Source organism: Periophthalmus magnuspinnatus, chromosome 1 (assembly GCF_009829125.3).
Source record: "Periophthalmus magnuspinnatus isolate fPerMag1 chromosome 1, fPerMag1.2.pri, whole genome shotgun sequence".
Classification (NCBI taxonomy): Eukaryota; Metazoa; Chordata; class Actinopteri; order Gobiiformes; family Gobiidae; genus Periophthalmus; species Periophthalmus magnuspinnatus.
Window position 1 is genome coordinate 19,801,210 of NC_047126.1, and position 25,941 is coordinate 19,827,150.

The 25,941-nt window shown below is 38.2% G+C and overlaps 1 protein-coding gene across 2 annotated transcripts in view; it reads right to left on the minus strand.

Moving 5' to 3' along the window:
* The window catches only part of LOC117393469 (teneurin-3), a 516,796-nt gene that overhangs the window by 143,353 nt on the left and 347,502 nt on the right, over positions 1-25,941 (minus strand). For both annotated transcript variants that reach the window (XM_055225737.1, XM_055225739.1), the window contains 5 exons: positions 17,914-17,997; positions 14,970-15,094; positions 10,330-10,585; positions 7,658-7,759; positions 3,355-3,549 (listed from right to left, as the gene is read on the minus strand). In XM_055225737.1, coding sequence (XP_055081712.1) covers positions 3,355-3,549; positions 7,658-7,759; positions 10,330-10,585; positions 14,970-15,094; positions 17,914-17,997 — 762 coding nt within the window. The remainder of the gene's footprint in view (positions 1-3,354; positions 3,550-7,657; positions 7,760-10,329; positions 10,586-14,969; positions 15,095-17,913; positions 17,998-25,941) is intronic.

Genomic DNA, 25,941 nt, shown 5'->3' on the forward strand with positions numbered 1-25,941 from the left:
AAAAAAAGTTATTTGGTGCTGCTTTAATTTAAAATCATAAATCAGAGAGTAAATCAAACAGTTTTCCTAGCGTGGTCACGTGACTACTCTGAGGACGATCGCTTGTGAGCAGATGAAACTCTCAGGTATGAAAACAAACAAAAACTTTGTCTATAAAAGAATCGATTAAAATACATTTTTGTAAGACCACGTAAGCCTCATTGGACTAGCATACAAACACAACATACACAATTTAGGAGCAAAACAGCTGATTTAGTGTTTAGTTCCACTTTAAACCATTTTTTTTTTAGCTTTCTCCCATGTGTTTATGTTGTTCCCTCAACAAAAACATGCCTGAAGAGGTTGTAGATGTCATCCATGCATGTTTGCATATTTTAGCCATCTCTCCTGGGCCCTATTCAAAACTTTCTTAAGGTTAGCTGTGAGATTCCGTCCAATGCTCCGCCCACAAGCCTACGTCATGCATGCTCCCACATGACAACAACAACTTGACAAACTCGATGTGATGTGCAGTAGTTCCATTAGCGGGTTGTGATATCGCTCTGAAAGCAAAAACGAAAATGAAACTTATAAAACATGTTTGCTGTTTTACGTCAATATAGCATTTTCAAAACAATAAAAAGTAACATAGTGATCTAAATATGTCATGTGTTAGCAGTTAATACCCCATAAAAGTAAAATACCGCCTCTTTTAAATGTAAATCTTGCTCAGTTTAACTTTGCAAGATGCTGATTAAGTTGATTTCTGGCAAAAATAAATAAATAAATAAAATAAATAAATAAAACAAGGGTTACTGCTACTTTGCTTCTACAATTGTAAATTATTTTTAATCTCGTCATCCCTGGATGTTTTTGCAGTGCGGTGTCACAGTTGGTCTGAGCGTGCAGCGTGTGTGCGATAGACAAACAGCAGATTAGTATCGATCACAGCGCGGACGAAATGAGTTCTGTAGTACGGCTAGCGGTCGGGGATTAGCCAAAGACCTGTCAGCAATCACATGCTAGCTAGCTGCCTCCTCTCCGGTTCACATATACGTCTGTAGGAAATGAATCCGCGACCACAATACAGCTTTTACAAATGAGCAATAGTCAGCACCTCCAAGACCACGATATTACACAGGAAGTAGGTTTTTTCGTTTTGATAGGCTTGCAGAAATGAAATATCTGACCGTTGGAATAAGGCCATTTCACACCCTCATAATCAGAACCATTTGATTTGAACGGCTGCACTCTATTGCATTAGATTGGAACATGCAAGGGACATTTGAGGGTTGAAAAGCACATTTTAACAGCTAGGAGTGGTGATAGAGTAAGACAAAAACGCAATACAAGTGATGCAAGCGTGGGATGTATTAGTGAGATAAACTGAACAAAAATCTATACAGGTCCTACATTACGCATTCATTCCTGTGGGTTTTAAGCCAATGTTGTTTCCTCATCAAAAACATACTTGGAGTTGTGTTTTGTTTCATTCACACATGTTTGACTAACCCTTTATTATTACCGATGTCTGTCCACATTACCGAAGCGCAAATGTTTTCAAGTTAACAGCTGTCTTTTACTTTTAGCTCAGTAGAGATCAGCAGTTCCAGGGCTGAAATTATCCAAATGATTCTAGTGAAGGTGCGTGGAGTTTTAAAGCACAATGCAGCACTTCCTGTTTTACCGCATGACATCACAAGGTGGAACAGAGTGTTTTCTGTTTGAGAGAATTCAGCCTAAATTTGCAGGGTTTATGCGTTAAACATGTGTGAATGAAACAAAACACAACGTCAGGTATGTTTTTTGTTGCTTTTCTGGTCACTGCGTGTCTCCATGGGTATACATTTAATGCCATACCGTGGAATATTCAAGGCAAAGCAACTACTACCATTGAGACAACCCTCCACAAGAAAAGTTGCATAGCGTCCCTTTAATACTAAACCATTCTGTAGATCTAACGTTGGATATAGAGACTCTGTACAGGTTTAAGTCCCCATAATGTGATGAATACCCACCCAGTCTGTTTAACCACACACAAGTACTTCATGCATAGTACATGACCACCACGTTTTATCATAAAGGGAAAAATATTCATTAAAATCTCATAATTTAAGCTTTTAAAACTGGGCCCTTCAAGTGTAATAAAGCAGCAGTGAATTGGTTAAATAATTTACAAATTATTTACAAAATATAAGCAGTTTCTCATCCATTTATTCCCACACTCCCCTTAGTCTTTGAAGCACACTTACTAATGAGCGATACATTGACTGTGAAGCCTACATGCAGCCACGAGCACATGCGTGTTACTTCTTTTATACTGTAGTTTCTGATGATCGCAGTACTTTTAGAAACCCCCCTCCTCTTTGAGCTTCTTTGGTTCGCCTCCTTTGTTGAAATGAGTGCAGCAGACTGTCCCCAGAGACAGTGTAACAGTCTTATCTCCAAACCATTATCACGCCCCATCTCTGCTGCCACGGAAACGCTTTTTATACTGCCACAAACTGCTTTCAACAAGTTCTTTTGAAGGTATTGTGAATGAAAATGTGGTAGTTAATTCTTAAGTTGACCATGTAACTTTAAAATAAGTATTGTTCACGTTATAAGAGACACTTAGAGGTTATTGGTTTTGTCATTTTGTAATAATTACTTTTCTATTGATGTGGGTTATTACCTTTTATTCTGTTGAGCTAGACCTGGGGTTGGCACCTTTAACACCCAAAGAGCCATTTGGACCCGGTATCCACAGAAAAGAAAACACTTTTACCTTTATGCTTTGTACAAACAACTATAGTATTTGCAAAATAGCTGCATAAATATTTATTTGACCTGTTTAATGGGACTTTTGCTCCTGAACCTCTGCTGCAAAGTCACTTTCATCTTCGTGCAGAACTGTAAGCTGTCATCTGTGAGGCATGAGCGGTATTTGTTTTTAGCATAGTTCATAGTGGAGAATAGCTGCTCACATACGTATGTGGATACAAAGAGTGATAGGACTTAACATGCATATTTCTCGATAAATGCACAGCGTTTTGGTGGGTATACTGGCTTTTCAATGTAAAGTGAATTGGAGTCAATGGAGTCAGAAGCGCTCTCATGATCACTTCCTGTTTGGAACGCCGTGGCTAGCAGGTTAGCTATGTCCATTTAAATATACAGTCTATAGTTGCTTTCTAATATCAAACTGAAGAAAAAAAAAAGAAGTTTATCTGCTATTGTCAGTTTAGGGCAACAGTAGCTTAGTTGGTGGATGGTCCACTGACCATTATGTCATTGAGCAAGGCACTTCACTTTTTTTACATCCATCGTTTATGTCCGCTGTTTTTTATAAATGACGTGCTAATAAATAGTAGAGTTGGTAGTGCGATTCCTTACCCTCTTCGCAGTTCTCGCCCTTGTAGCCAGTGTTGCAGATGCAGGCCCCGATGATGCAGATGCCGTGCCCCCCACAGTGGATGTCAATGCACTGATTGGCCGGAACATCACACTCGGTGCCCTTCCAGCCGCTGTAGCACTGACAGCGCCCCCTAGAGTACTGCCCATTGCCACTGCACAGAACCGGGCACGCCGCTAAAAAAAAAGAAAAAGAAAAAAGAACATACATAGACAGTTAAGAAATGTGCAAATTCAATAGGTCTATAAATGTAATAGATGCTATTGGCTATTTCTAAGCTCAATGTTTCAACACATTGTCCCTTCAAATAAACACTTGTCCTCTGTTACACAAAATTGACTCATGTGAACGTTTAGTCATGTTGTAATGTTGTTACCTCATGAAAAACATACCCGCAGTTGTGTTTTGTTTCATTCACACATGTTTGAGGAGTCTGGTTTATTCGACCGTCTACATCTGGATATGTTATTATTACTTTATTGCCTGTAATGTTTCACAGAATGAAATTAAACTTAGACCTATCTCCATGCAGACGAGCACGTAGCACCATCAGGCCGAGCTACAGGGCGGATCTGTGGATGTGCAACCCACTCACAGTTACAACGCACAATTTTGAACAGTTTAATAAATGTGAGATAGATAAGTTTAATGCCATACTAATAAGGGGGCGATATATATGCTATTCGAATTATACGGCTTATAGACAATAGTATAAAGTTCATAATGAGCCAATCGCTAACTCTACACGACCACTGACATGACATAGTGGTCAGGTGGTCACCATATGCCAAAACCATTGTGCACAAGTTACAATTCCTGCTCGCTAATGATAATAATCTTTTAAAATGAGTATCCAATCTGGTCTCAAACCCAAACAGTATATTTAGGATGATGCATAGCCTACTGGTAATCCAAAGTAATGCTGCTTGTGTGGAAATCTCATGATGTAAGTTTGCAGGAGTCCCCATCATAAACTATATAGAGGAGAAGCCATTAGCGCGTTATGTGGTGGAATAAAACTATAAATTATGACGGATGATTTTACCACTGCTGCCACTCTGTTTGCATAAGCATGGATGGATTGTAGGCAGAGGTAATTGCTGCACATAAGGTTCCTATTTCCACAGCTTCTTTGAAAATACTTTGGCTTTCTCGTTATGGGATCAAAATCTCCATCAGTCAAAACATAGTGGGTTTAATCATCTTTAATTAAAGTGATATCCTGGAAGGCTGCTTAAAGGTAATGGTTATAGCATGTGCCCAAATGGTTTAAAATAGCAATACAATCGCGACTGAATCAAGGAGGCCGTAATTTGTCATTCCGTAAGAGAGAGCAATTTTAGGTTTATTATTACACTGGTTTTAGTGGTGTGGGATCTGGCAACCCACGGTGAGGAGATAGTTCGGGTTTCTGATTGGATAACTGGTTGATTAGTTAAGAATCAGATAATCAACCAATAATCATTTATATAAAAGGAGCTTACAGCAACTTTGCATGGGTATTGAGCGTATACTGCGTGGAATTGTAGCTACTTTAAAGGTGTTGTACCTGATGTCTGCTGTGTTTAAATGAAAAACAGAATTAGTTCATTTTAAACAGTTTGCAGTGGTCCAAAATTATTCTTGACTTTCCTACAATAGTCCTAGCATCCACTTATTGCAAACAGAACACATGTTTTTACACTATATCTGTACTAGGGCAAATACATTTTGCTTAATATTACATGGAACTGTCTAGCGCCCCTTTAAATGTCTGAAAATCATCCATATAAGACTAATGCATCATCACTATTCCTAAACATGAAGACAAACTCCTATGTTTCCGATGGGACATGGGGCCCAGTGGTAACTTGTATTCGTAGACAACTGTAACGACTCCACAGGAGCAAGTACCTGGAGATGCTAGGCTAACATCTGTTGTGGAGCGGATTCAGACAGAGCAGGTGTAAGGAGTAGTGAGGCGAAACCTGGTTTACAAGCTGCTCATTTGTATGCTGTGGGGTGTTCAAAGGCGCTCGGTAATTCCATTGCTACTTTAGAGGTGCAGGAGAGGAGACGGCTAGCTCGCATGCTTTTGGTTGTCTCTCATTAATTTTTCAAAAAGATGTGTTTCGGAAATTCTTTTGAGAGATAGTAGCAGTAGTAAGGACTTTGAAATAATCTTGTTTTGAATAATAAAATCAATATCAAGGGGAAAAATACAAATTGCCCAGAAACACAAAATAATTCTGTTTGTAAAAATGTGTGAAACATTATTGGTTGAGCACTGACTTTAAAAAAAAAAAAAACACCTCCTCTATCAATGTTAGATTTTTTTGCTAAAACACAAATCATTAACAGTGGTGGAAGAAGTACTTGATTTTGTTAAGGAAAAGTATCATTACAGAGGTAAAACATTAAGGAAAAGTATCTGTCATGGGGCCTGCATTATCTGTCCTCCTGTGCTCTCTCCCCCTCCCCTACCTGTCTGCTTGGAGCTGGGCGGAGTACCTGATTCCTCCCGCGCACACCTGGAGCGCATCAGCACAATTACCTCCACCTGCTGCCGAGTATATGAGGGCTCGGCAGAAGACACTCGGGGCCAGACCGTACGCGTGTCAACGTGATGCTCCAGCTTAGTTTTTGAATTTTTGTTACCTGTCTGCTTGTTACTCATTGGAATTTTGCCACCTTCCAGATTCCTGCTCTCGCTCATTCCTGCTCCAGCCTCTGCGCTCCAGATCCGGTACAGTCCACCCCTCTGCCTTGCCTCCTGTCCCATCTTGGTCTCCAGCTTGCTTCCCGTCTCCTGCTCTCTGGATTACTCCTGCTGGGTCTTCCCTGGCCCTGTCCCTGGTCCCGTCGTGCTCCGGCCTTGGCTGTCTTCGTGCCCGCTCTGGACATCCCTGTTTGGCTTGCCCTGGTCTTGTCCTGGTTTTCCCGTCCCTGCTCTGCACTACTCCCGTCTGGTCTGCCTCTCACTCCCTGCTCCCCGTGTGTGTTAAACTAACTATTAAAAACTGAATTTCACCATTTTGTAAATAAACACTGTAAATCTGCCCCGAGTCTGCACCCGCACTAGCCGTTACGACAGTATCACATGAAAAAAATCTATTTAAGTAAAAGTATTCAGATTTTGGTCAACAGTGACAATACAAGTCATTTTCTTATGAATTTTGTATATTTAATATAATCTTATTTATCATCAAAATGGTACACTCATTCGCCGTTGGACTACACAGTTAAATCTTAAGGGAAAACACGCTACTACGCAGACAAAATGTTACATCTGGGTTTAACTTTAGTCTGTTATGGGCACCATTTTGAGGACTTTAAGGACCAATCAAAAGAATTCTTAATTGCTATGCCGACAGTCTAAATTGTTCACCAATTCTGATCAGTTTCAAAAGGCAAGTGAATTCTATCAATTGGACAAAAGTTTTGGAGTGAATATTTTTCTACACACATCCAAGAGGCTTTGTTGGTTCCGCTTGGGTACTAGTAAGTCACTGCCTAATACCTGTCTGAAAAAAGGAACTACCCTGAGTCTACCACTCGTGTCAGAAGTGGTGGAACGTAACAAAGTAAAATAGTAAAGTACTGTAAAAATGTTTATCTGTACTTTGCTTAAGTAGATTTTAATATTAAAAAATCTTAATAAAAATATTAATATTTATAATTATAATTTGATCAAATGAAAATATACAAACAGCTAGAAAAAAATCAGTTCAGTTTTTTTCTGTTGATCCAAATTCAGTGTATTTTTTATTATTTTTTTTTTTATCAAAACTACACTACATTTGAAGCTTCATTATATCTTTTACTTTAGTACATTTTTAAACAGGTACTTTAATACTTTTACTAGAATTTTAGATTTTTTTCATGTGAAACTTTTACTTTTTAGTATTTTTTTTTGCTTTGCTATCTGCACTTTTAAGTAGTTTTTTCCACCCCTGCCTATCAGTAATTACATGATTTTAGAGCTGTTCATTCAAGTGTGAGTCTAAGTTACACCATTGGACTAACACCATCCCATAATGATCAGGTCCACATAACATATACACAATCTCAGTTGGTTAAATGCTGGAGGTGTATTCTTTGGTGGAAAAGTAAAAAAAAAAAAAAAGGAAAGACGTCACAGAGTGGCCTCTAGAGTGAGGGCAGGTCAGGCAGACTGCTGTGAGGACAACTAACTAACAACTTCTGCTCCTCATATACACCGTCTGCACCGCGTAGTGTGTGTGTGTGTGTGTGTGTGTGTGTGTGTGTGTGTGTGTGTGCATGTGTGAAAGAGAGAGTGTTTACCTCGAGAACAATCGGGCCCCAGAAAGCCAGGAAAACAGTGGCATATTCCCGATAGACAGTCTCCGTTTCCATGACAATTCTGAGGACACTCCATAATCGACTCTGATTTTGAGAACAGAGAGAGAGATGGAAACAGAGAGCAAAGGAGAGAAAGGGAGGAGAGAAGGGGAGGCAAGGAGGTACAGAGAGAAAAGGGGGAGAGAGAGATGGAAGGATAGAGAGTTTATCAAAGGAGAAAAGAGGAAGAGCGAGAGTGAGGGGGGAGCCATTGAGACAGGGTGGAGAGAAGAGAGTGAGATAGAGTGAGAGGGGTAGAGAGGGAGAGAGAAAGAGAGAGAGAGAAGGGTAGAGAAATAGGGGAAGTGAGAAACGGAGGTGGAAGAGGAGAGAGAGGGAAGGAGAGGGGGCATAGGGAGTTAGGCAGACAAGAGAAAGAAGAATGGAGAAAGGGGATAAAAGGAAAGGAGAGAGAGAGATATTAGAGTGGGACAAAATGGAGGAGAGTGAGCGGAGAGAAAGAAAGAATGGAAAGGGAGATGGGAGAGCGGGTGAGACAGGGAGAGGGGTGAAAGAGTGAAGGAAAGAGAAAGAGCAGGAGAGGAAGGTAGGGCGAGAGAGTGGGAGAGAGGGGGGTGAGAAAGGAAGAGGGAGGGACAGGCAAGGGAGAGAAGAAGTGGAGTAGAAAAGGTAGAGAGGAAAAGCGAGAAGAAGAAATAATGAGAGTAAAGAATGGAGAGAGAGAGAGGGGGAAGAGAAATAAAAACATTTCAGGGGTGAGTGTTAATTGGCGCGGCTGGATGTAGTGTATATCTAAAGAAAAGCACAAAACACACGGAAATGGGTCCTGGGTGGTTGCCGTAGTTACCGCAGTCGGACCAATCAACAGACTCTAACATCCAATTACCCCTCAGCCTCTGCTGTCAGCGCTGGCTCTGTGCCTCAGCTAACAGGGTGTATCCTCCGCTCGCACGCACACGCCCACTACACTCAAATTAATTCAATTCTGAATGTTTTCTTTTACAAAATACATTGTTGAAAAATGTTCTATCTGTAAACTAAAGCATTTATATAGTGTTTATGGAATTATTATGATTTTATTATTATTATTATTATTATTATTATTATTATTAGTAGTAGTAGTAGTAGTAGTAGTAGTAGTAGTAGTAGTAGTAGTAGTAGTAGTAGTAGTAGTAGTAGTAGTAGTATTTTAAACAGGTACCAAACTTTCTAACTCCATTTTTATACTAAAGAGTAGTTTTGAATTGATAACTCTTCCTCTTCTTTCTCACTCTCTCTCTCTCCCTTTATGACTCTCTTGCTCTCTTTATCTCTCTCTTTATCTCTATCTCTCTCCCTTTCTCTCTGTCTCTTTATCTCTCTCCTTCTCTCCCTTTATCTCTCTCCCTTTATCTCTCTCTTTATCTCTCCCCCTTTATCTCTCTCCCTTTCTCTCTCTCTTTCTCTCTCTCTTTCTCTCTCCCTAGCTCTCCCCCTCTCCCTCTCTCTCTTTCTCTGTCTCCCTCTCTCTCCTTCAGAAAACAGAACGTATTTTTCAACCCTAAATATTCACAGCTTGTTTTAATGAGTCTAATGTCGATCACAGTTTTAGTAGTAGTAGTAGTAGTAGTAGTAGTAGTAGTAGTAGTAGTAGTAGTAGTAGTAGTAGTAGTAGTAGTAGTAGTAGTATTTTAAACAGGTACCAAACTTTCTAACTCCATTTTTATACTAAAGAGTAGTTTTGAATTGATAACTCTTCCTCTTCTTTCTCACTCTCTCTCTCTCCCTTTATGACTCTCTTGCTCTCTTTATCTCTCTCTTTATCTCTATCTCTCTCCCTTTCTCTCTGTCTCTTTATCTCTCTCCTTCTCTCCCTTTATCTCTCTCCCTTTATCTCTCTCTTTATCTCTCCCCCTTTATCTCTCTCCCTTTCTCTCTCTCTTTCTCTCTCTCTTTCTCTCTCCCTAGCTCTCCCCCTCTCCCTCTCTCTCTTTCTCTGTCTCCCTCTCTCTCCTTCAGAAAACAGAACGTATTTTTCAACCCTAAATATTCACAGCTTGTTTTAATGAGTCTAATGTCGATCACAGTTTTAGTAGTAGTAGTAGTAGTAGTAGTAGTAGTAGTAGTAGTAGTAGTAGTAGTAGTAGTAGTAGTAGTAGTAGTAGTAGTAGTCTGGGTTCATGTCTGTGTATCATTTCTGTGGTAGCTCTATTTGAAGTACTTGCAGCTAATGGAAAAAGAAAGGTACACGTCTTAAGAACCAAAGGACAGGCGTGATCCTAAAGGTCCAGATTAGCTGCTGTCTTTTTAGTCTGGCAAAAATGCAATGTGGCCGAGTTTACAAGTCAAGATGTTGTAAAAAGTTTAATTTAAACACTACATATGTAAATGATGTAACTGGATTTTTCCTCCTCGACTTCTTTTTGCTGAAAAAGAATCAGACTGACAGAATTTGAAAATGAACTTGGAAGTCTGGTCAGTCTAATGGGACACTGAATAATCAAATATAATAGTTTTGTTACAGATGAAATTCATGACATTCACTGTGGCCTTCAACCATTTTAGCATTTGTGTGGCCAGTGGTTTTAGAAGTATGAAAAAAAAAAAATATCATAAATAAATAAAACATTAAAGCAGTATTCATTAAACACACAAATTAAATAAAATCACTGTACCGATTACGATGGTGTTGTAGGAGACTTGTTCCGTGTTGCGTCCGTCATTATAAAAAGCCAGATGCCAGATCCCGGTGTCCAGATACTGTATAAATCCAGCTTCATGGACGTTTATGGAGCGGGCGTGTCTACTTCCTGTTCCCGCCTCCTCGTCATGTGACCCGGAAGTGAAGCTGTGACTCAGGTCGGCTTCGCTTAAGGCTCTCTTGTCTTTGGAGATCAGACGACTGCCATCCAACAGCTCCACGAAGTCATACTGAAAATACAGACAGGATTTTTTTTTAGGGGTTAGGGGTTAAAGGTTAGTGTTTTGTTTTTTGTTCCACATTCAACAGTATCTAAAACTCCTGACGCTCAAAGTTGTTTTACAATTTTGTGCGTTATACCATCAACCTCTTCATCTCTTCCTCTTCAAATCTGTATATAAATACTCTCTCATTATCACACTCCTTAACAATCTCCCCATACTGCAAAGGGACAACTTTTTTTGAATTAGCTATTCCTTGCAAACTACGGAGCCCCACATATGACTGAAAACAGAGGAATAATATTTTAAAATAAAAAAAGTACAGGTATATATTATCTTGAGGGAATGAGATAATTATCTTGAAAGAACGAGATATTTTCTTGAGGAAATGAGATATTGTCTTGAGGGAACATAATCATTTTTATACATATATTTCCACAAGCTCATGAGATATTTAACTTAAAAAATAAAAATAATATCTCGTTCCCTCGTGATAATGAAGTCGCTCCCTCAAGATAATATCGTATGGGAACGTGATATTATCTCATGGTCACGCATTAATATTATATTTTTCAAATGTCCTACACAGGGCTCCGTACTTCACTCCTTTACCTCTCCAGCTTAAACATATAGTCACATTTCGTTAACAAGTTTTTTGGGAAATTTACCAAAGTCAAGCTATTTTAATAACATTTTTGCATTACAGAGTACTTTTTGCTGCAATTTGGTTCAGCTCGGGCCGAGAATTTTTAATAACAAGAAAATATCTAGTTACAGCTTCAAGTCTCCCCAAGTATTTGCTCTCGTGCCTAATTTACCGTTTACACAGCCTAACCAGCAGTTTCAGTAATATGTTTGTGGACCAGTTCACATTGGCCAATTACCACAGTTAAATCATTTTTCAAGAAGCTACCAACAGAAATGCAGAAAATACATCACGATATATCTATATGTATGTCTATATTTCTTTCTTTTACTGAAATTAGTAATCCTCATAAAAGTTTAGGTATTTGTTTTGGCTTGTGATTGTGTGCTTAATGAAACAGTTTACATTTAGCCGACTTCACCTTGGGACCGATTTAGGTCTCGCTCCATATGGCCGCAGTGAAAGTAGGCTAATGGTCACACTGCAAAATACTTCCTAAATGGGCTCTTAGTGCAACCTACTTCTTAGATAAAAACACTCCCTGTTTTTCATATACTACAGAAAACACCTTTATTTTATGATCTTGATGTTAGTTTGATGCTAGCGTGGAATGCTACTTTATATTCATGAGTTTCAGGCAACTGATTCTTTCCTGATTTGCAGAATTTGACATAGCAACTGTCTTCTAGTGTTATAGTAGTACTGCAATTCAAAACAAAATATTACATGTTTTGAACTGGGAAGGGATCGGCACAAAATCCTTAAAACCAGGAAGGAATCAATTGCCTGAAACCCATGAATAGTAACGGTAGAGAATTTTGAGATTGTGCTTCTGTTAGACTTTCTTTGGAAAGAATATAACATTAGCAATTGTTTTAAAGCTACTATTTGTAATTAGGTTGAACAAAGGCCAGATGAGGCTTACAGTATCTTTAAAGCCACAGTATGTAACCTTTTAGCCAGAAAATAGAAGTATGATTTGTTTTGCTTGACCATAACCACAGTCTTATGGTCATGAACTTTGGGTAATAACCGAAAGGACAACATCGCAGATACAAGCGGCCAAAATGAGTGGCTAGGCTCTCCCTTAGAGATAGGGTGAAGAGCTCAGTCAAACGGAAGGAGCTTGGAGTAGAGCCGATGCTCCTCCACATCGAGAGGAGATCGGCCATCTGGGAACGCATCATGGGAACACCTTGGGGTCCCACTGGAGGAGCTGGAGGACGTGTCTGGGGTGAGGGAAGTCTGCGAATCCCTGGTTAGACTGCTGCCCCCGCAACCCAGCCCCGGATAAGCGAAAGAAAATGGATGGATGGATGGAAAATTTTGGTTTAAAAACATATGTCCTCTGTTGTGGGCTTATATCTTTACAAAACTGTGAAGGTGAGATGTGAAACAGCCAACTTTTAAATAACAACAAGCACAAAATTATTTCTCATTTCAAAAAAAGAGCTGTGTAATATGTACTGTATGCACTTTCTAACATCTTATTCAAATAAACTCTATGTAAGTCTGTCTATGTACGTCCTGTCCACTATTGCACCGAAAACCAATCAAATCCCAAGTATACCCCCAATCCCAAAGACCCCATTTCACCTTAATACAAAACTACACCTTTACAGTGAAAAGTGATTTTTGCCTTAAGCCATTTTTCGTCACGGGACAGACTGGCCTTAAAAGTGGTCTACAGAGACACTCGACTTCATGTATCTCATTTACCACCAGCACATTTGGTTGACTTTTCTCTGCTCCTCCTGATCTGTGACGCTAAAGGAGTTAATGGGAAGTGGGATGGATGGATGGGGTTAGGACAAGGACGCCCACTCTCTCCCCTCATATTTAATGTGCGGATTCGGCGTAGTGCACGGGGGGGCAGTGTATCATTGTGTCCTTTGGTGATAAGTGGATTAGTCCCCTGATAGAAGACGCGATCCGGCCACACACAGATGTAAGTGCAGTCATTAAAGACACGCTCTAAGTTGGTAAGGAGCTTATCTATTTCATTATGAACCGAGAATCCATAAAAGTAGTTGACCCGCGCAAAGGAGCAAGGTCGAAAAGGGGATTTTGCATTTTTGATACTTTGGGAAAGAAAGAAAATAGGAATAGTAACTTTTAACAATTTGGTCCAAGTGGAGGTCAGGAATCTCTTAAGGCCTAAGTGTCACTTTGTTCTCAATTTGATTATTAGAATAGCTTGGCACAGGCGAATGTACGGGCGTGGCAAGATTGCAAATAATGGTTTCTGAACAATTTCGTAATTAGATTTGCGATTTATGTTTGAAAAGTAGGATTCTGCTCAGATTGCAAATTATGTATAACTCCAGGAGCATTAATAATTAAGATTAGACTGAATATGAACTGGTTTCTTTCTTTTCTTTATCTTTATTTGTACACGGAAACCCAATGAGAAGAGTTGAACTCACTTTTACATGGATGCCTGGTTTAAAATACAATACAAACAGAAAAACAAACAAAACAAACATATAAAGCGTAATAAAGGACAAAGCAAAGGCCTAAGTCTGTATATACATCACATCCACTTTAACTCATACAATAATCCCTTGTATTTCAGAACATGTTTGTAAAGGTTTTCAATTGAAAAAGGAAAAAAAAAGATATTTTGTTCTTTGCCAAGGACATTCTATTAACTAAATAATTGCAGGCTTTGTGATTTGACAACTGTGCCAGCTCAATTTTATTATTAGATTATTTGTTGCAGCAGCGTGGTTAAAGCAGAGGTGATAATGTGGGTCATGGCACTGTTGTTGTGTCTGTGAGCAAGACACTTCATCCACCTTGTCTATATGTTTGTGGAAAGAAACTAGACAACAACAGCAGGTTCTATATGTGACTGCTCTGTGCTGTTCAGGACAAGTGATTTCAAAAGCTTTGAAACAATGGGGTGTTCGAGGGTCAAATATGTCGCTATGTAGAACAAAATTATATTTTTATATCGAGGAGTGGCTGGTTTGAAGTTAGAAGTGAACTTGTAACTTCTACCTTCAAATGAACTGTTCTTATAATTGAATGTACAGTGAGTGTGTTGTGTAGATCGTGAGTGTTGTGTGTATAGTGAATGTGTTGTATGTATAGTGAGTGTATTGTGTGAATAGTGAGTGTGTTGTGTGTATAATGAGTGTGTTGTGTATAATAAGTGTGTTGTATGTATAGTGAGTGTGTTGTGTGTATAGTGAGTGTGTTGTATGTATAGTGAGTGTTTTATATATAGTGATTGTGTTGTGTGTATAGTGTGTGTGTTGTGTGTGTTACATTTGCTTTGGTGTTGTTGCTGTTCTTTTTTCTGTCCCGTTAATCGTTTTACATCAACCTGAAGATGGAAATTAGTCACGTTGGCCATAATCTTTACATATTTACATTTCTGAATTACACTTAGAATTTTCAAATAAATAAAATAAGAAATACAAAATAATAGGTATTGGAGTCACGAGGGCTAAGGGCACAGATTGGCAGCCACTTTGACCTTTCGACCTCAGGACAGCTGTGGTAGTTGCTCATCATTTCTGCATATAAAATTAATGAAAATACATTATATTTAAAAAAAATATATACATATGCACTAATCTGTTTTATAGCCTGGTTTAGCTGCGATGGTACTTGGAAAGCCACATTCTTTGGTGTGAAAAGTTTGAGAGCCACTTTAACAAGCATCAACACTCTAAGACATATTAAACAGCCTAATATCACACACTCAGATTTGGATATCCCAGCCTGCTCTGCTCTTACCTGTGTGTGTGATGGAGGGAGGCCCTTTCGCCCGTACACGCCCACCAGAGCATCTCTCTGAACCGAGATGTTGAATTTTAAGAACTGGGGCTGGTCGATGTAGAGCTGGGACCTCCAGAAAACACCTGCAACAAAATCATCATAATACTTCTGTGATTATCTGTCTCAGGCATAGAACAAAACTTTTTATGTAAACGGCTGCGTATAAACAAAATATGATACTAAAAATGAAAATTGGTTAGATTAAAGACCCTGTATCTGATTTCTTTCCATGTGTTTAAGCAAAATGTGTCTTGCCCCAGTGCAGATATATTGTATAAGCAGTTCTTGAGGTAAAAGTAAACTGCGTACTGCATGTATCTAATTAGAAAACATTTTGCTGTCCAATAGTGGGGAAGTGCACAGTTAAAATGTTAGTTAGTGACAGCTAAGTAGAGGTGTAAAAAGCACAAACTCAAACTGACTGATGCATAAGGAAAGTGAGGAATAACTTTGGACCACTGCAAACCATTTAAAATGAACTAGACTACACAGGAAAAAAATCAGGTACAGCACTTTTAATCGGAACTGATGCCAAATGTCTTTTAATATCATCTAGAAACACCTTTTTTTCTAAAGATTGCTGGCTGTTTCGTGATTGGTTCTTTCTTTTTGTTATTTTAATGTTAAATAATTGGCAACAAGCAATTAAGTACAAAATCTGCTATTTTTACAACAGGAGTGTGGTGATTAAAAGTGAAAACAATGTGTTAGATTAAGACAAAATAAGATAAGACAACTACATGAAGCTAAAATGCTAATTGCAGATACAGCACTATTGTTTTGTTGTTTTTATGGTGGTGTTCCTAAAGTCAGTATATCAACAAGTATCATATGTCAACCTTTGTACCATAGACCGTATAAAGAAGTGGACTAAGTGAGCGTAACGTCACCCATAGCTTTCAGCTCCAGTCAAATGAAGCTCATCGAGGCTAAAGCAGTTATGGGGCACTGACAACAAGTATCATAGCAACCAAAGAGCCAATCTGGAGCCAGGCTGTTGAAGATAATGCCCCTTACCGCCCACACCGCTGGTTTAGCAGGGAGCAGGCAACGCTGTCAATCAAACCTGTTGCTAACGCTAATGGGAGCAACCTCGGGGAAAGAAGGTGCCTGATTTTTCTGTCATTAATGTTAATATTTTGATTTACTGACACAATAGTGAAATAAAAGAAGTAGGATCGTATAGAACAGGTTAATACGAAAATTTTAAGACCAAGATGGTGAGCCTGACAGCAGCAGTTATGAAAAGAGGGGTGACAATTTTTCAATGCAAAGTGAACTGGAGCCAGTGTCGATGGAGCCGGAAGTGCACCCATGATCATTTCCTGTTTGGAACATGGCAGCTAGCAGGTTAGCTGTGTCCATTTATATATACAGTCTATGATTTGTAGTAAACTTTTTTTCTTTTAAACCAAAATGAAACTATCTAACTAGTGCTCTATGAAAATGTCAGACCACACCAACACGTCAGATTTGATAGTTCAATATAACTGTTTTAAATGAATGTATAAACCAGGGAGGGAGTAAAATGGATCAAATCTAATTCCCTCCATCTTTCACTACATACTTTTATATGTGATCAGTATGCACATGGCACTTCAATTAAAAGTTGAATTAATTCAAATTCCAGGAAGACACCATATAATTAATATTCTTTGCATTTTAACTAATTTTGTTCTCATTATCTCAAAAGAACTCATTTGCACACCAACTATATTTGAATTCATCGGAGTACATCTAACCCAGAGTTCATTCAAATGCAGTGCATAAAACCCGAACTGTCCAGTGTCATTAAGAGCAGATTGCAGTAGTGAGTTTGAGAACTTGTAGACAAAAGTTGGTTGTAATGGTATTTTTTAAGTGTACTATAGTTTTTACAAAGGTTACTTATGACTTTTATTTGAGTGACATTACTCAAAAGTAGATTTTTACTAGAGAACAAATCTCCGCTATGCGTCCAAAAAAGTGACAATAACCTTATTTTCTGAACTGAAGATTTATGTTTGTTGAATTGTGTTTGTTGTAGACACACTATAATACTATACCAAGTGGTGGAATGTAATGAAGTACTTAAGTAAAAAAAAAATGGGTATCTGTACTTTACCTAAGTAGATTTTAAACTTGTACCTGTACTTATTATTGAACATTTTAAAATCATCTCAAATCCTACCAATATAATTTGCCAAAGCTCAGAGAATGCTCAGATTGTAGTTTCAAGCAAGTTAATTCAACTTAAAGGTCCCGTACTATGTAAAATTCACTTATGTGAGCTTTAAGCCGTGTTATAATGTTGATATCGCATCAAAACATACCTGAAGTTCTGTTTTGTTTCACACATGTCCGAGTAACCCTTTATTATTAGTATGTCTACAATGCTCTGTTCCACCTTGTGATGTCATGAAGTGGTAGTTTTCAAGTTAAGAGCTCCTTTTACCTTTAGTTCAGCTGAGATTAGAAATTCCAGAGCTGAAATTATGCAAATGATTGTAGTGAAGGTGTGTGGAGTTTAAAAACACAGTGAAACACTTCCTGTATTACCACATGACATCACAAAGTGGAACAGAGTGTTTTCTGTTTGAAAGAAGAACTCTAAATATGCAGAGTGAGTGTGTTAAACATGTGTGAATGAAACAAAACACAACTTCATTAAACAACATTATAACATAGATCAGAAAATGGAGTAATATGGGTCATTGAACTAAAACACAGATTAAAAATGAAAAAAAAAATCAGCTAAAAAGTAAGTAGTAACAGATTTTTTCGTGGCAGCAGTACATGTTTTCAGTAGTCTTTCCACCACTGCATGTGATTCATAGTAAACCATAAATCAAAACGGTCACATAGCAAATTGTAGTATCATATTATTCATCAAGTTGATATAGGTTAAATTGTGTATACTGACCTGGCGGGACCTCTTGTATGGCTCGTCTTCCCACGTCCACCTCTCCTGTGTCTATGGTGTTGTTTTCTACCAGGTACATTTTACCTGCAAAACAAACAACATGGCATCATTAGTCAAAGAAGAAGAAATACATACATCATTCTATCATTCTTCATTTATTCATGTATTCGTACATTCATTTAATTTGTTCATTTACAGGCGTTTTCATTGCCACACATTTTTTAATCCCATTTTGTGGAACATTTCAGATAAAACAACTAAATCTCCATGGAGACCAAAAAACCCTCCACCAAAAAACTAGTGCCCCTTTAAATGGGAGGAACACTCTACCAACTGAGCTACTGTCGCCCACTTTAACCTTAAAATATGTTGCATTATGGATATAGTTTTAACTTACAGGACCAAAATGAAAACTTTTCAACAAAACTATCATTTTAAACAAGTCAGCAGCTATTCAAATTCCCTTTGACATTATGTTGTGATAAGAATGTTGTGGTTAATCGGGACTGCAGTTTGAATCGCAGCATTAAGCAGTAACTATTTCAAAATAAAATCAAACACAGATGCTTGGCTAAATATTTATTATGTTGATCATAAATCAGATGGAAAACAGCAGCCGCCCCAAAGCTGAGCAGTGTGTAAATCTTATGTTTATGGACAATATGGCATTCATATGACAGGGCTTTTAATGTGGCGAGGCAGTCGACTGTGTGTGTAGCTTTAGATGAGCAATATACTTAAAGCTTTTTTATATTATGTCTTATTCATTATTAATATATATGGAGCAGATTATTCAAAATGTTATTGCTTTTCCTTGAATATTCCAGAGTATGACATTAAACATATCCATGTATCTTATCTCTTATCTATAGTTAAAAAAAATAAAAAACCTGAAAATCTGTGAGTAGATTCGCCTCCACACAGATAAATGTGAGGTGGCAGAACATGTCAAACTCGGCCCCTGCAGCCAGGTATTTGTATCAGAAGCACCTGGCTGTAATCAGGGCAGTCCTGAGTAATGTCACTGACTACAAGTAGTTACAGTGGCTACTGGAAGCACCCCCCCCCCCCCCCCCCCACCACCACCACCACCACACACACACACACACACACACACACACACTCAGTTTTATATGTTTTTAAATTCCCCTAAAAATATTTAGAACAGTAGATAATGCAACAGTTAAGTAGTGAAAAAAGTGGATTTCATGTGTAGTTCCACTTTAAACCTCACAAACATAATAAAACATTTCAGTTCAAATATATCTTTTGCATAGCTTTGTTACATTTGCTTTTTGGTCTTTGTATATTCCACAGTCCATCTGCACGCTCTCTGCTCACTGCTGTTGCACCTTTGCACATTTGGCAGGTGTAAAGCTGTTTGCATAAAAGTGTAATGAAGGCTTCAGCACCTCCTTGGAGCTCCTGTGACTTTTCTAAAGGAGCCTGTTTATGAGAGCCGAGTGTTAGACCGGACCATCTGCCACTGCTGAACCAACACAAAGAGGTAATACATTTATCATCTTTATCGAGGCATTCTTAGAAACAGTATTGTGGGTTAGGGTGTGTTTTTAATTAAAGTGAACCTATGCAAAATGGACTTTTCAGAGCTGTTAGCCATGTTAAAGATGTTTCCCCTCACCGTTTACTTCATCGTTAAGTTGTATTTGCAGTGATTTATGCATGTTGTAATCTTTAATCGCTTATTTTCAAGATGCAACTGTCGTTTTTACTCTCTACGGTATACGGCCATAGCTCTGTACTTTGTTCTCTAATTTTATAGGATTCGGCAGTGTAGTGTAATCATTTTGGTACAAATGCAAAACGGTGACGTCAGCTCCCATTGGAGACTGCAGTTTTCTCACGCAGAAGTCAGAAGGCCTGCGATGAAACAAAGCAGAAAGACACGAAGCACGGCATGGGCGGGGGGGAAAGCAGAGTGTCCTGAGGAACCCCACTCAGACACAAGAAGACACATAAAAACTCCACACAGAAAGGCTCTTCTTACTGTGAGCTGAGAGTGCTAATCACTGCTAGCCATTATGCTTAGTTGTTGGACTGCAGATCGAAGTTAGGCTGTTTCTAAGTGTAAATACGACAGTGCTTCCTCAATTTGACACACTGGAATCATTTTTTGGGGCATTCTGAACTGACTTAATCCATTTTCACCCTCAGTCACTTTATAATACTTTGTTAATTACCGTGCTTGATCGCAGTAAGCTCCTTCTGTAGTCGCAGCTGCCCCGTGGCTATCTACCAGAGATGTGACTCCCAGCCTGCACCACTGGCTTCTCAAACCTCCACCAATCGCTTTTTCACACGCTTCATTTTAGATCCGAGTATTGCCCAAAAGCAGCACTGGTTAGAGTTGGTATTGAACCGCTGTGGCGCTACTGTTTTCTGCCTTCTTTGCATTGGATTTTGTGCTTCTTATAGAGCATGATTTTCCATTTTTATCTCAAATATTCAGTATCGTCTCTTGTATTTGTGTGGACAGCATTGAGTAAAATAAATGGCTTTCATACAGACTTTATGAAGAGCACTTGAACTCGCCACAAGTCCTATTCCCTCTCTATCTCTCTTTCTCTCTCCACTGCTGACAGCCACTTCACTGCCTCTGTATACTCCGGGTTAAATAATGCACCGCTACTTTGAATAATATCTCTTCTTACATATTTAAATTCATATTCCATAAAATTTTGATATGTTTCCCAAAAGCTATTATGAAGAAACACTTGCCAGGGTTTGATTAATGTCCCGTGGTTAAAAAAAAACAAAACAAAAAAAACACAATGTAATTTAAAGATACAGTACATAACTTTGAAAGTGCCATGTCACCTGCACGATTCCATAGAAATAGAAAGTGAAAGCCACACTTAAGAACATTCTCGATGCAGATAGGTACTTATTATGGAAGATTATAGCCAAAAGTATCAACATTTCCAGAGTCAGGTTTGTGGAGATGCAAGCCCACTCACAGTAAGGATGCCTTTTTTTATACATGCCTCAGTGTAATAAACAAAACCAAAATGGAAAAAAACAAATTATGTAAGTCAATTCAGTAGTTTAAAAGTTATTGTGGCTTTAAATAAGTGACTTTGGAAGTAGTGTTTATTCAGGCCAGTGCCTCTTGTTAACCTGGCGCTCTCATTTCCTTTAACCCCAGTTTAAATTATTACAGCTCTCATTTGCAGATTAGCCGTATCTCACACAGTGATTTTACTGAGGGGGGATTTTACAATGTTTTCTTTGAGCTTAAAATTGCAAATGACAAGCTTTCATGTTTATTTCTAATTAGGGCTCAGTTTGGTGGGATGGTACCTGTGGTGAATATTCATCATGGTTCTACACCAGTTAAGTGGCAGTTTGTGGGGAAAAAAGTTGAAGAAAAGCAGAAAATTACAGGAAGTGGCGTTGAGTTCTGAAATGGAGTAAGTCTAATTCTGTCATCAGCGCAGAACAGTCCAGCTAAAATGCAAGATTTACAGCATTTTCTTTTTTTTTTTCTGCTGGATTATATATTTTGTTATCAGCATTTTTATTTTTATTTGTCTCATTACTAGGAAATACATCTCCAAGTATGTCATATCTGCTGCCTGTGTCCAACCAGGATATACAATAACAAACTTCATACGACAAGATGATACAAGTTTTTGTTTTGTTTTTTTGGTTAGGTTTTAAATTTTTCTTTCCGGTTGGACACATGCCGCAGATATGACACACATAGGCTGTGTCCGTATATCCACTCTACTATCAACTAGGGGAACTTTTTAAGGGTCCAAATGTCCAGTTGGTGAGAATATAGTGCACTCAAAATTTTCCACAGTGCACCTTAAAAAGTAGTGGGCATCAGTGGTCACTAGATAGATCAATATAGACCACAATGCACTGCGAGAGTTGGACAAACAACAGCTAAGCGACAGGGATTTAATTGAACACATCACAACTGAATGAAAGCAGATAGAAGCGCTGGTTTATTGCACTACTGATCCTGATTATGAATAAATCTGTCTTAAATAAACCGCTGTTGTGTGAAGCTGAAAGCATTACCCGCTTCCCTTAACTTGAGCTGTTAACAGAGCGATAATTTTCACGTCTCAGATTTTACAAAATGAATAATCCAATCTATTTACGTACCATCTTGATATAAACTTGTATGGTTATATTAGCTCATAAATTAACTTGCTCATTATTATTATTATTATTATTTACAGAAAGCAAGTTTTATCAGAGTTTAGTTGACTTTTTTCACCCAGATCTGAGTTGTGTTTCAGAATTGTTCTGTGAGTGAGTGCACTATAGAGTCTGGTAAAGAGTGCAAGGGTGTGTAGTGAGGGGTTAAGGGTGAGGGTGGACATTTGGACAAAGCCATAGACATAATTCTGTTACTTAGCAACCATACTTTTAAAGCTCATGAATTGCAAATACTCATTATTAGATTTAATTTTATTCAGTTATGTGTAAACTACTTCCTGTATGTTTGAACTTTTCTTTTCCACAAACTGCCACTTCTTTTGATATAAAACTCTGCTAAATATTTACCACTATCACATTAAATGAAGTAATTATTAGAAAAACATGAAAACCTGTCATATGCCCTTAGTACAGTTGTTAGCGCTCTCATTAGTCCATTTGAGCCATCAGGGACCTTGTAAAATGTTTTGTTCTGGCTTAAACTGCTAAAATAACACTGCTAATGATTCAAACTTGGATATACTGTTACGGAAACAATTCAAGTAGCCTGGGAATTGTAAAGTGGGGCTGCTAAGTTACTGAAAATAGACTATAAGTGAATATTTGAAATTGTAATGGTAATTTAAACAACAAATCACATTACTCATATCAGGTCTACATATGTGTTTGCAGGACAGATACATTTGGAGCATTTAAGACAAAGGAACTGCTGGGTTTCAGGTGATATCACAACATTCACATATATAGGTCTATAATATTTAATACAGATGGGGGCAGCTAAAATGAATATTGATAAACTGCTGATTTATGTCACTATATCACAAGTTCTAGGGCAGTGTTGTCCAAACTATGGCTCAGGGGGCCAAATGCGGCCCTCAAACCAATTTTTATTGGCCCTCAGGCCTTCAGTTGAACTGGCCCAATTGATCATAATCAGTACTTTTTAACGGCAAATTTGAGTAATCCTACCAATATAACGTAAATAACATCATATTGCTTTGTTATACAGACCTAATAATAATATTTCAAGCCTTATTTAAAGTATGTTAAATGCACCATCTGAATTATCCACTGTATTGACCACTGTGGCCCTCCGTGTGTAATATTTTTCAAGAGATGGCCCTCGGTGAAATGAGTTTGGGCAACCCCTGTTCTAGGGTCTAGTTACAAATAAAAGTGATCAGATTAAACATTTGTGAATTTATCTTTTAGCTATCTCATGACAATGTTCAATTTTATACATTGGAAAAACAGAAAAACAGGCCCTTGTCCCCCATCTGAGAGTATGACATCATCACATCCTTGAATCTGAAAACCACCAATAAGCATCTCCATGGAGACATGAAGACTGAAAAGATGCACTATGTAACATTTCTGATGGAGGGTTCGACACCTGCTTGTCTTCATGGAGATTTTATTGCTATGACTTGGATGTTCCACTTTATGATATTGTCAGTTTAATCCATCAGTTGTCCAGGTATGAGCCATAGTGAAAGAAAAATTCACATCTGTCGACTGGAGAAAAAGTTGTAGGAGTGAAGACGTTTCGCTGCTCGTCCAAGCTGCTTCTTCAGTTCTGGTCAGATTACTGGTGGACACTGCCAAATTAGATTTTTTTCTTTCGCTGTATGATATTCACCATCTCACATTTATTCGATTTTTCATAGCACATATCCAAAGAGCCAAAATACTCATTAAAAAGCCTCTGATTTATCATTTAAAATATGTATTAAAATGACCATCACTACATACAAACATTTGGAGAATAATTTAATGGTTACTATATTAATTTCACATTTGTTTAACTGTGTTACAGCTCCAAGCATTTCAGTAATTATTAAATGTTGACAGATTTACTAATGCGTTTTTAATTTTGTAATTAAATCCACCCCGGTAGCCCCGCAGACACGCGATTTTGTCCTGAAAATAAACAATCCCATGAGAAAAATACAAAACATGAAATCCAAATTGTCTCCATAAAAATTAACTTCTTTTGTCTACGGATTTTGCATGTGCCTTTCAATAGACCATTTACACCAACCTCATCAAAATGGCCTTACAGTTCCGGCCTATTCATTATTTCAATATGCAATCTTAATTCAATGTAAGCCGTTTTGTATAAGCAAAGGTTAATATGTTGATATCTGGGCTCAGGTTTTAATTGGCATGGCGGTGCACTGAAAGGCCTATTCACACTGTGTAATTGGACAAGATGTGATCCCCAACAAAGCCTAATAAAGCACAGACCATCACAGCCTTATTAAAGCCCTATTCACACATGTGGAGGCGGCAACTCCTCTCCACACTGCCCTGCATCCATCAGCGTTATCAGGGGCTCAAAATCACTTTAAGGAAGACACTTTTTTTTTTTAGTACTGTCACATATATACTGATCTGTGTATGTGATTGTTTTTGACCAGGCAAGGCAAAGCAAGTGTATTTGTATAGCACAATTCAAACACAAAGTAATTCAAAGTACTTTATTTTTTGACTAAAACGCTACTCTATGGGGGTTTAAAGGTTCAATTCAATTCATTTTATTTTTGTAACGCCCAAAATTACAACAACAGTTGTCTTGAAGGGCGTTTGTGTTTTGGTTAATGGGGAAAACCGGAGTACCCGGAGGAAACCCATCCAGACACGGGGAGAAACATGCAAAACTCCACACAGAAAGGCCTGGGCGACCCGGGGATCGAACCAAACCTTCTTGCTGTGAGGCATGAGTGTTGCCACTCAGCCACCGTGCTGCCTACACACAAAAACAAACAGGAAAATCAAACAACAGGAAAAATCAGACAAAACAAGAAAAATAGAAGGTTAATGTTGGTGGTTGAATCTCTACATTGTTTGTTGTTGTGTACTTGAGCAAAAAACTTCATCCGCCTTGCCCTCAGTTTATTTATGTAAGTTTGATGGTTGGAGAATGATAAAAGGAATAGTAAAAAATAAATAAATAAAATTATAATTATAGGTTATGACTGACTTAATTTAGTTCATAGTAATTTAAATAATTTTGTAAATTATATTCAAGATAAAATATTCAACTTTTATAATTAGGCGTTTTATTTTTAATTTAACAGAAAAACGAAAAAAAAATCACCGATACCATTTTACCACTTCGATCCACCAATGATTTTGAGTGTAATTGCTTTTGCAGACAGTTGAAACAGTGCCTTGTGCGACCCAGGTACACACGCGGCTCTATTACAACCATTAATTAGCATGAAATTGGGAGCCTGGCCACGCTGCGAGTTAGCGCTGTTAGCGTTAGCCTGCTCCGCTTTTGTGTATTGGGTGTCTGGTGCCACATGTCCGCGGTTCACATGAGCGTACCTAACAGGCGTAACGTCTAGACACCCATAAATACTGCCACGCGCATATACTGACACAGTAGAGTGGGCTTGCAGGTTTAAATGGGGCTCAGTGTCAGGCCTTAAACCAGTAAAAGTATTATATTATGAACAGGAAGGCTACATATGAAATTACAGCCTCGACCACATCAGGCAGTTTGAGGTTAGCGTTAGCGTGTTGGGTTTCTGCTAAACTTCTGCTACTTACGCTTTTATTATTGTTAATGGGGAGTTTGATTGATAGCTTTAATATTTCACCTATATATTAATACATTATGTAGTTTTACTTGGTTTTTACTTGGTGGTATTGGTGGTGGTGGTATTTGGGGGAGTTTTCTTGTATTTCAAATTACACAGAATGGATATTGACTACGTGGGCTATTAAATAAAATATACAGTATTTTATTTATGTGCCTGATTTGTACATGTATTTGAGTTACATCTGTCTTGCTCCAGTACAGATACATTGTATAAGCAGCTGTTG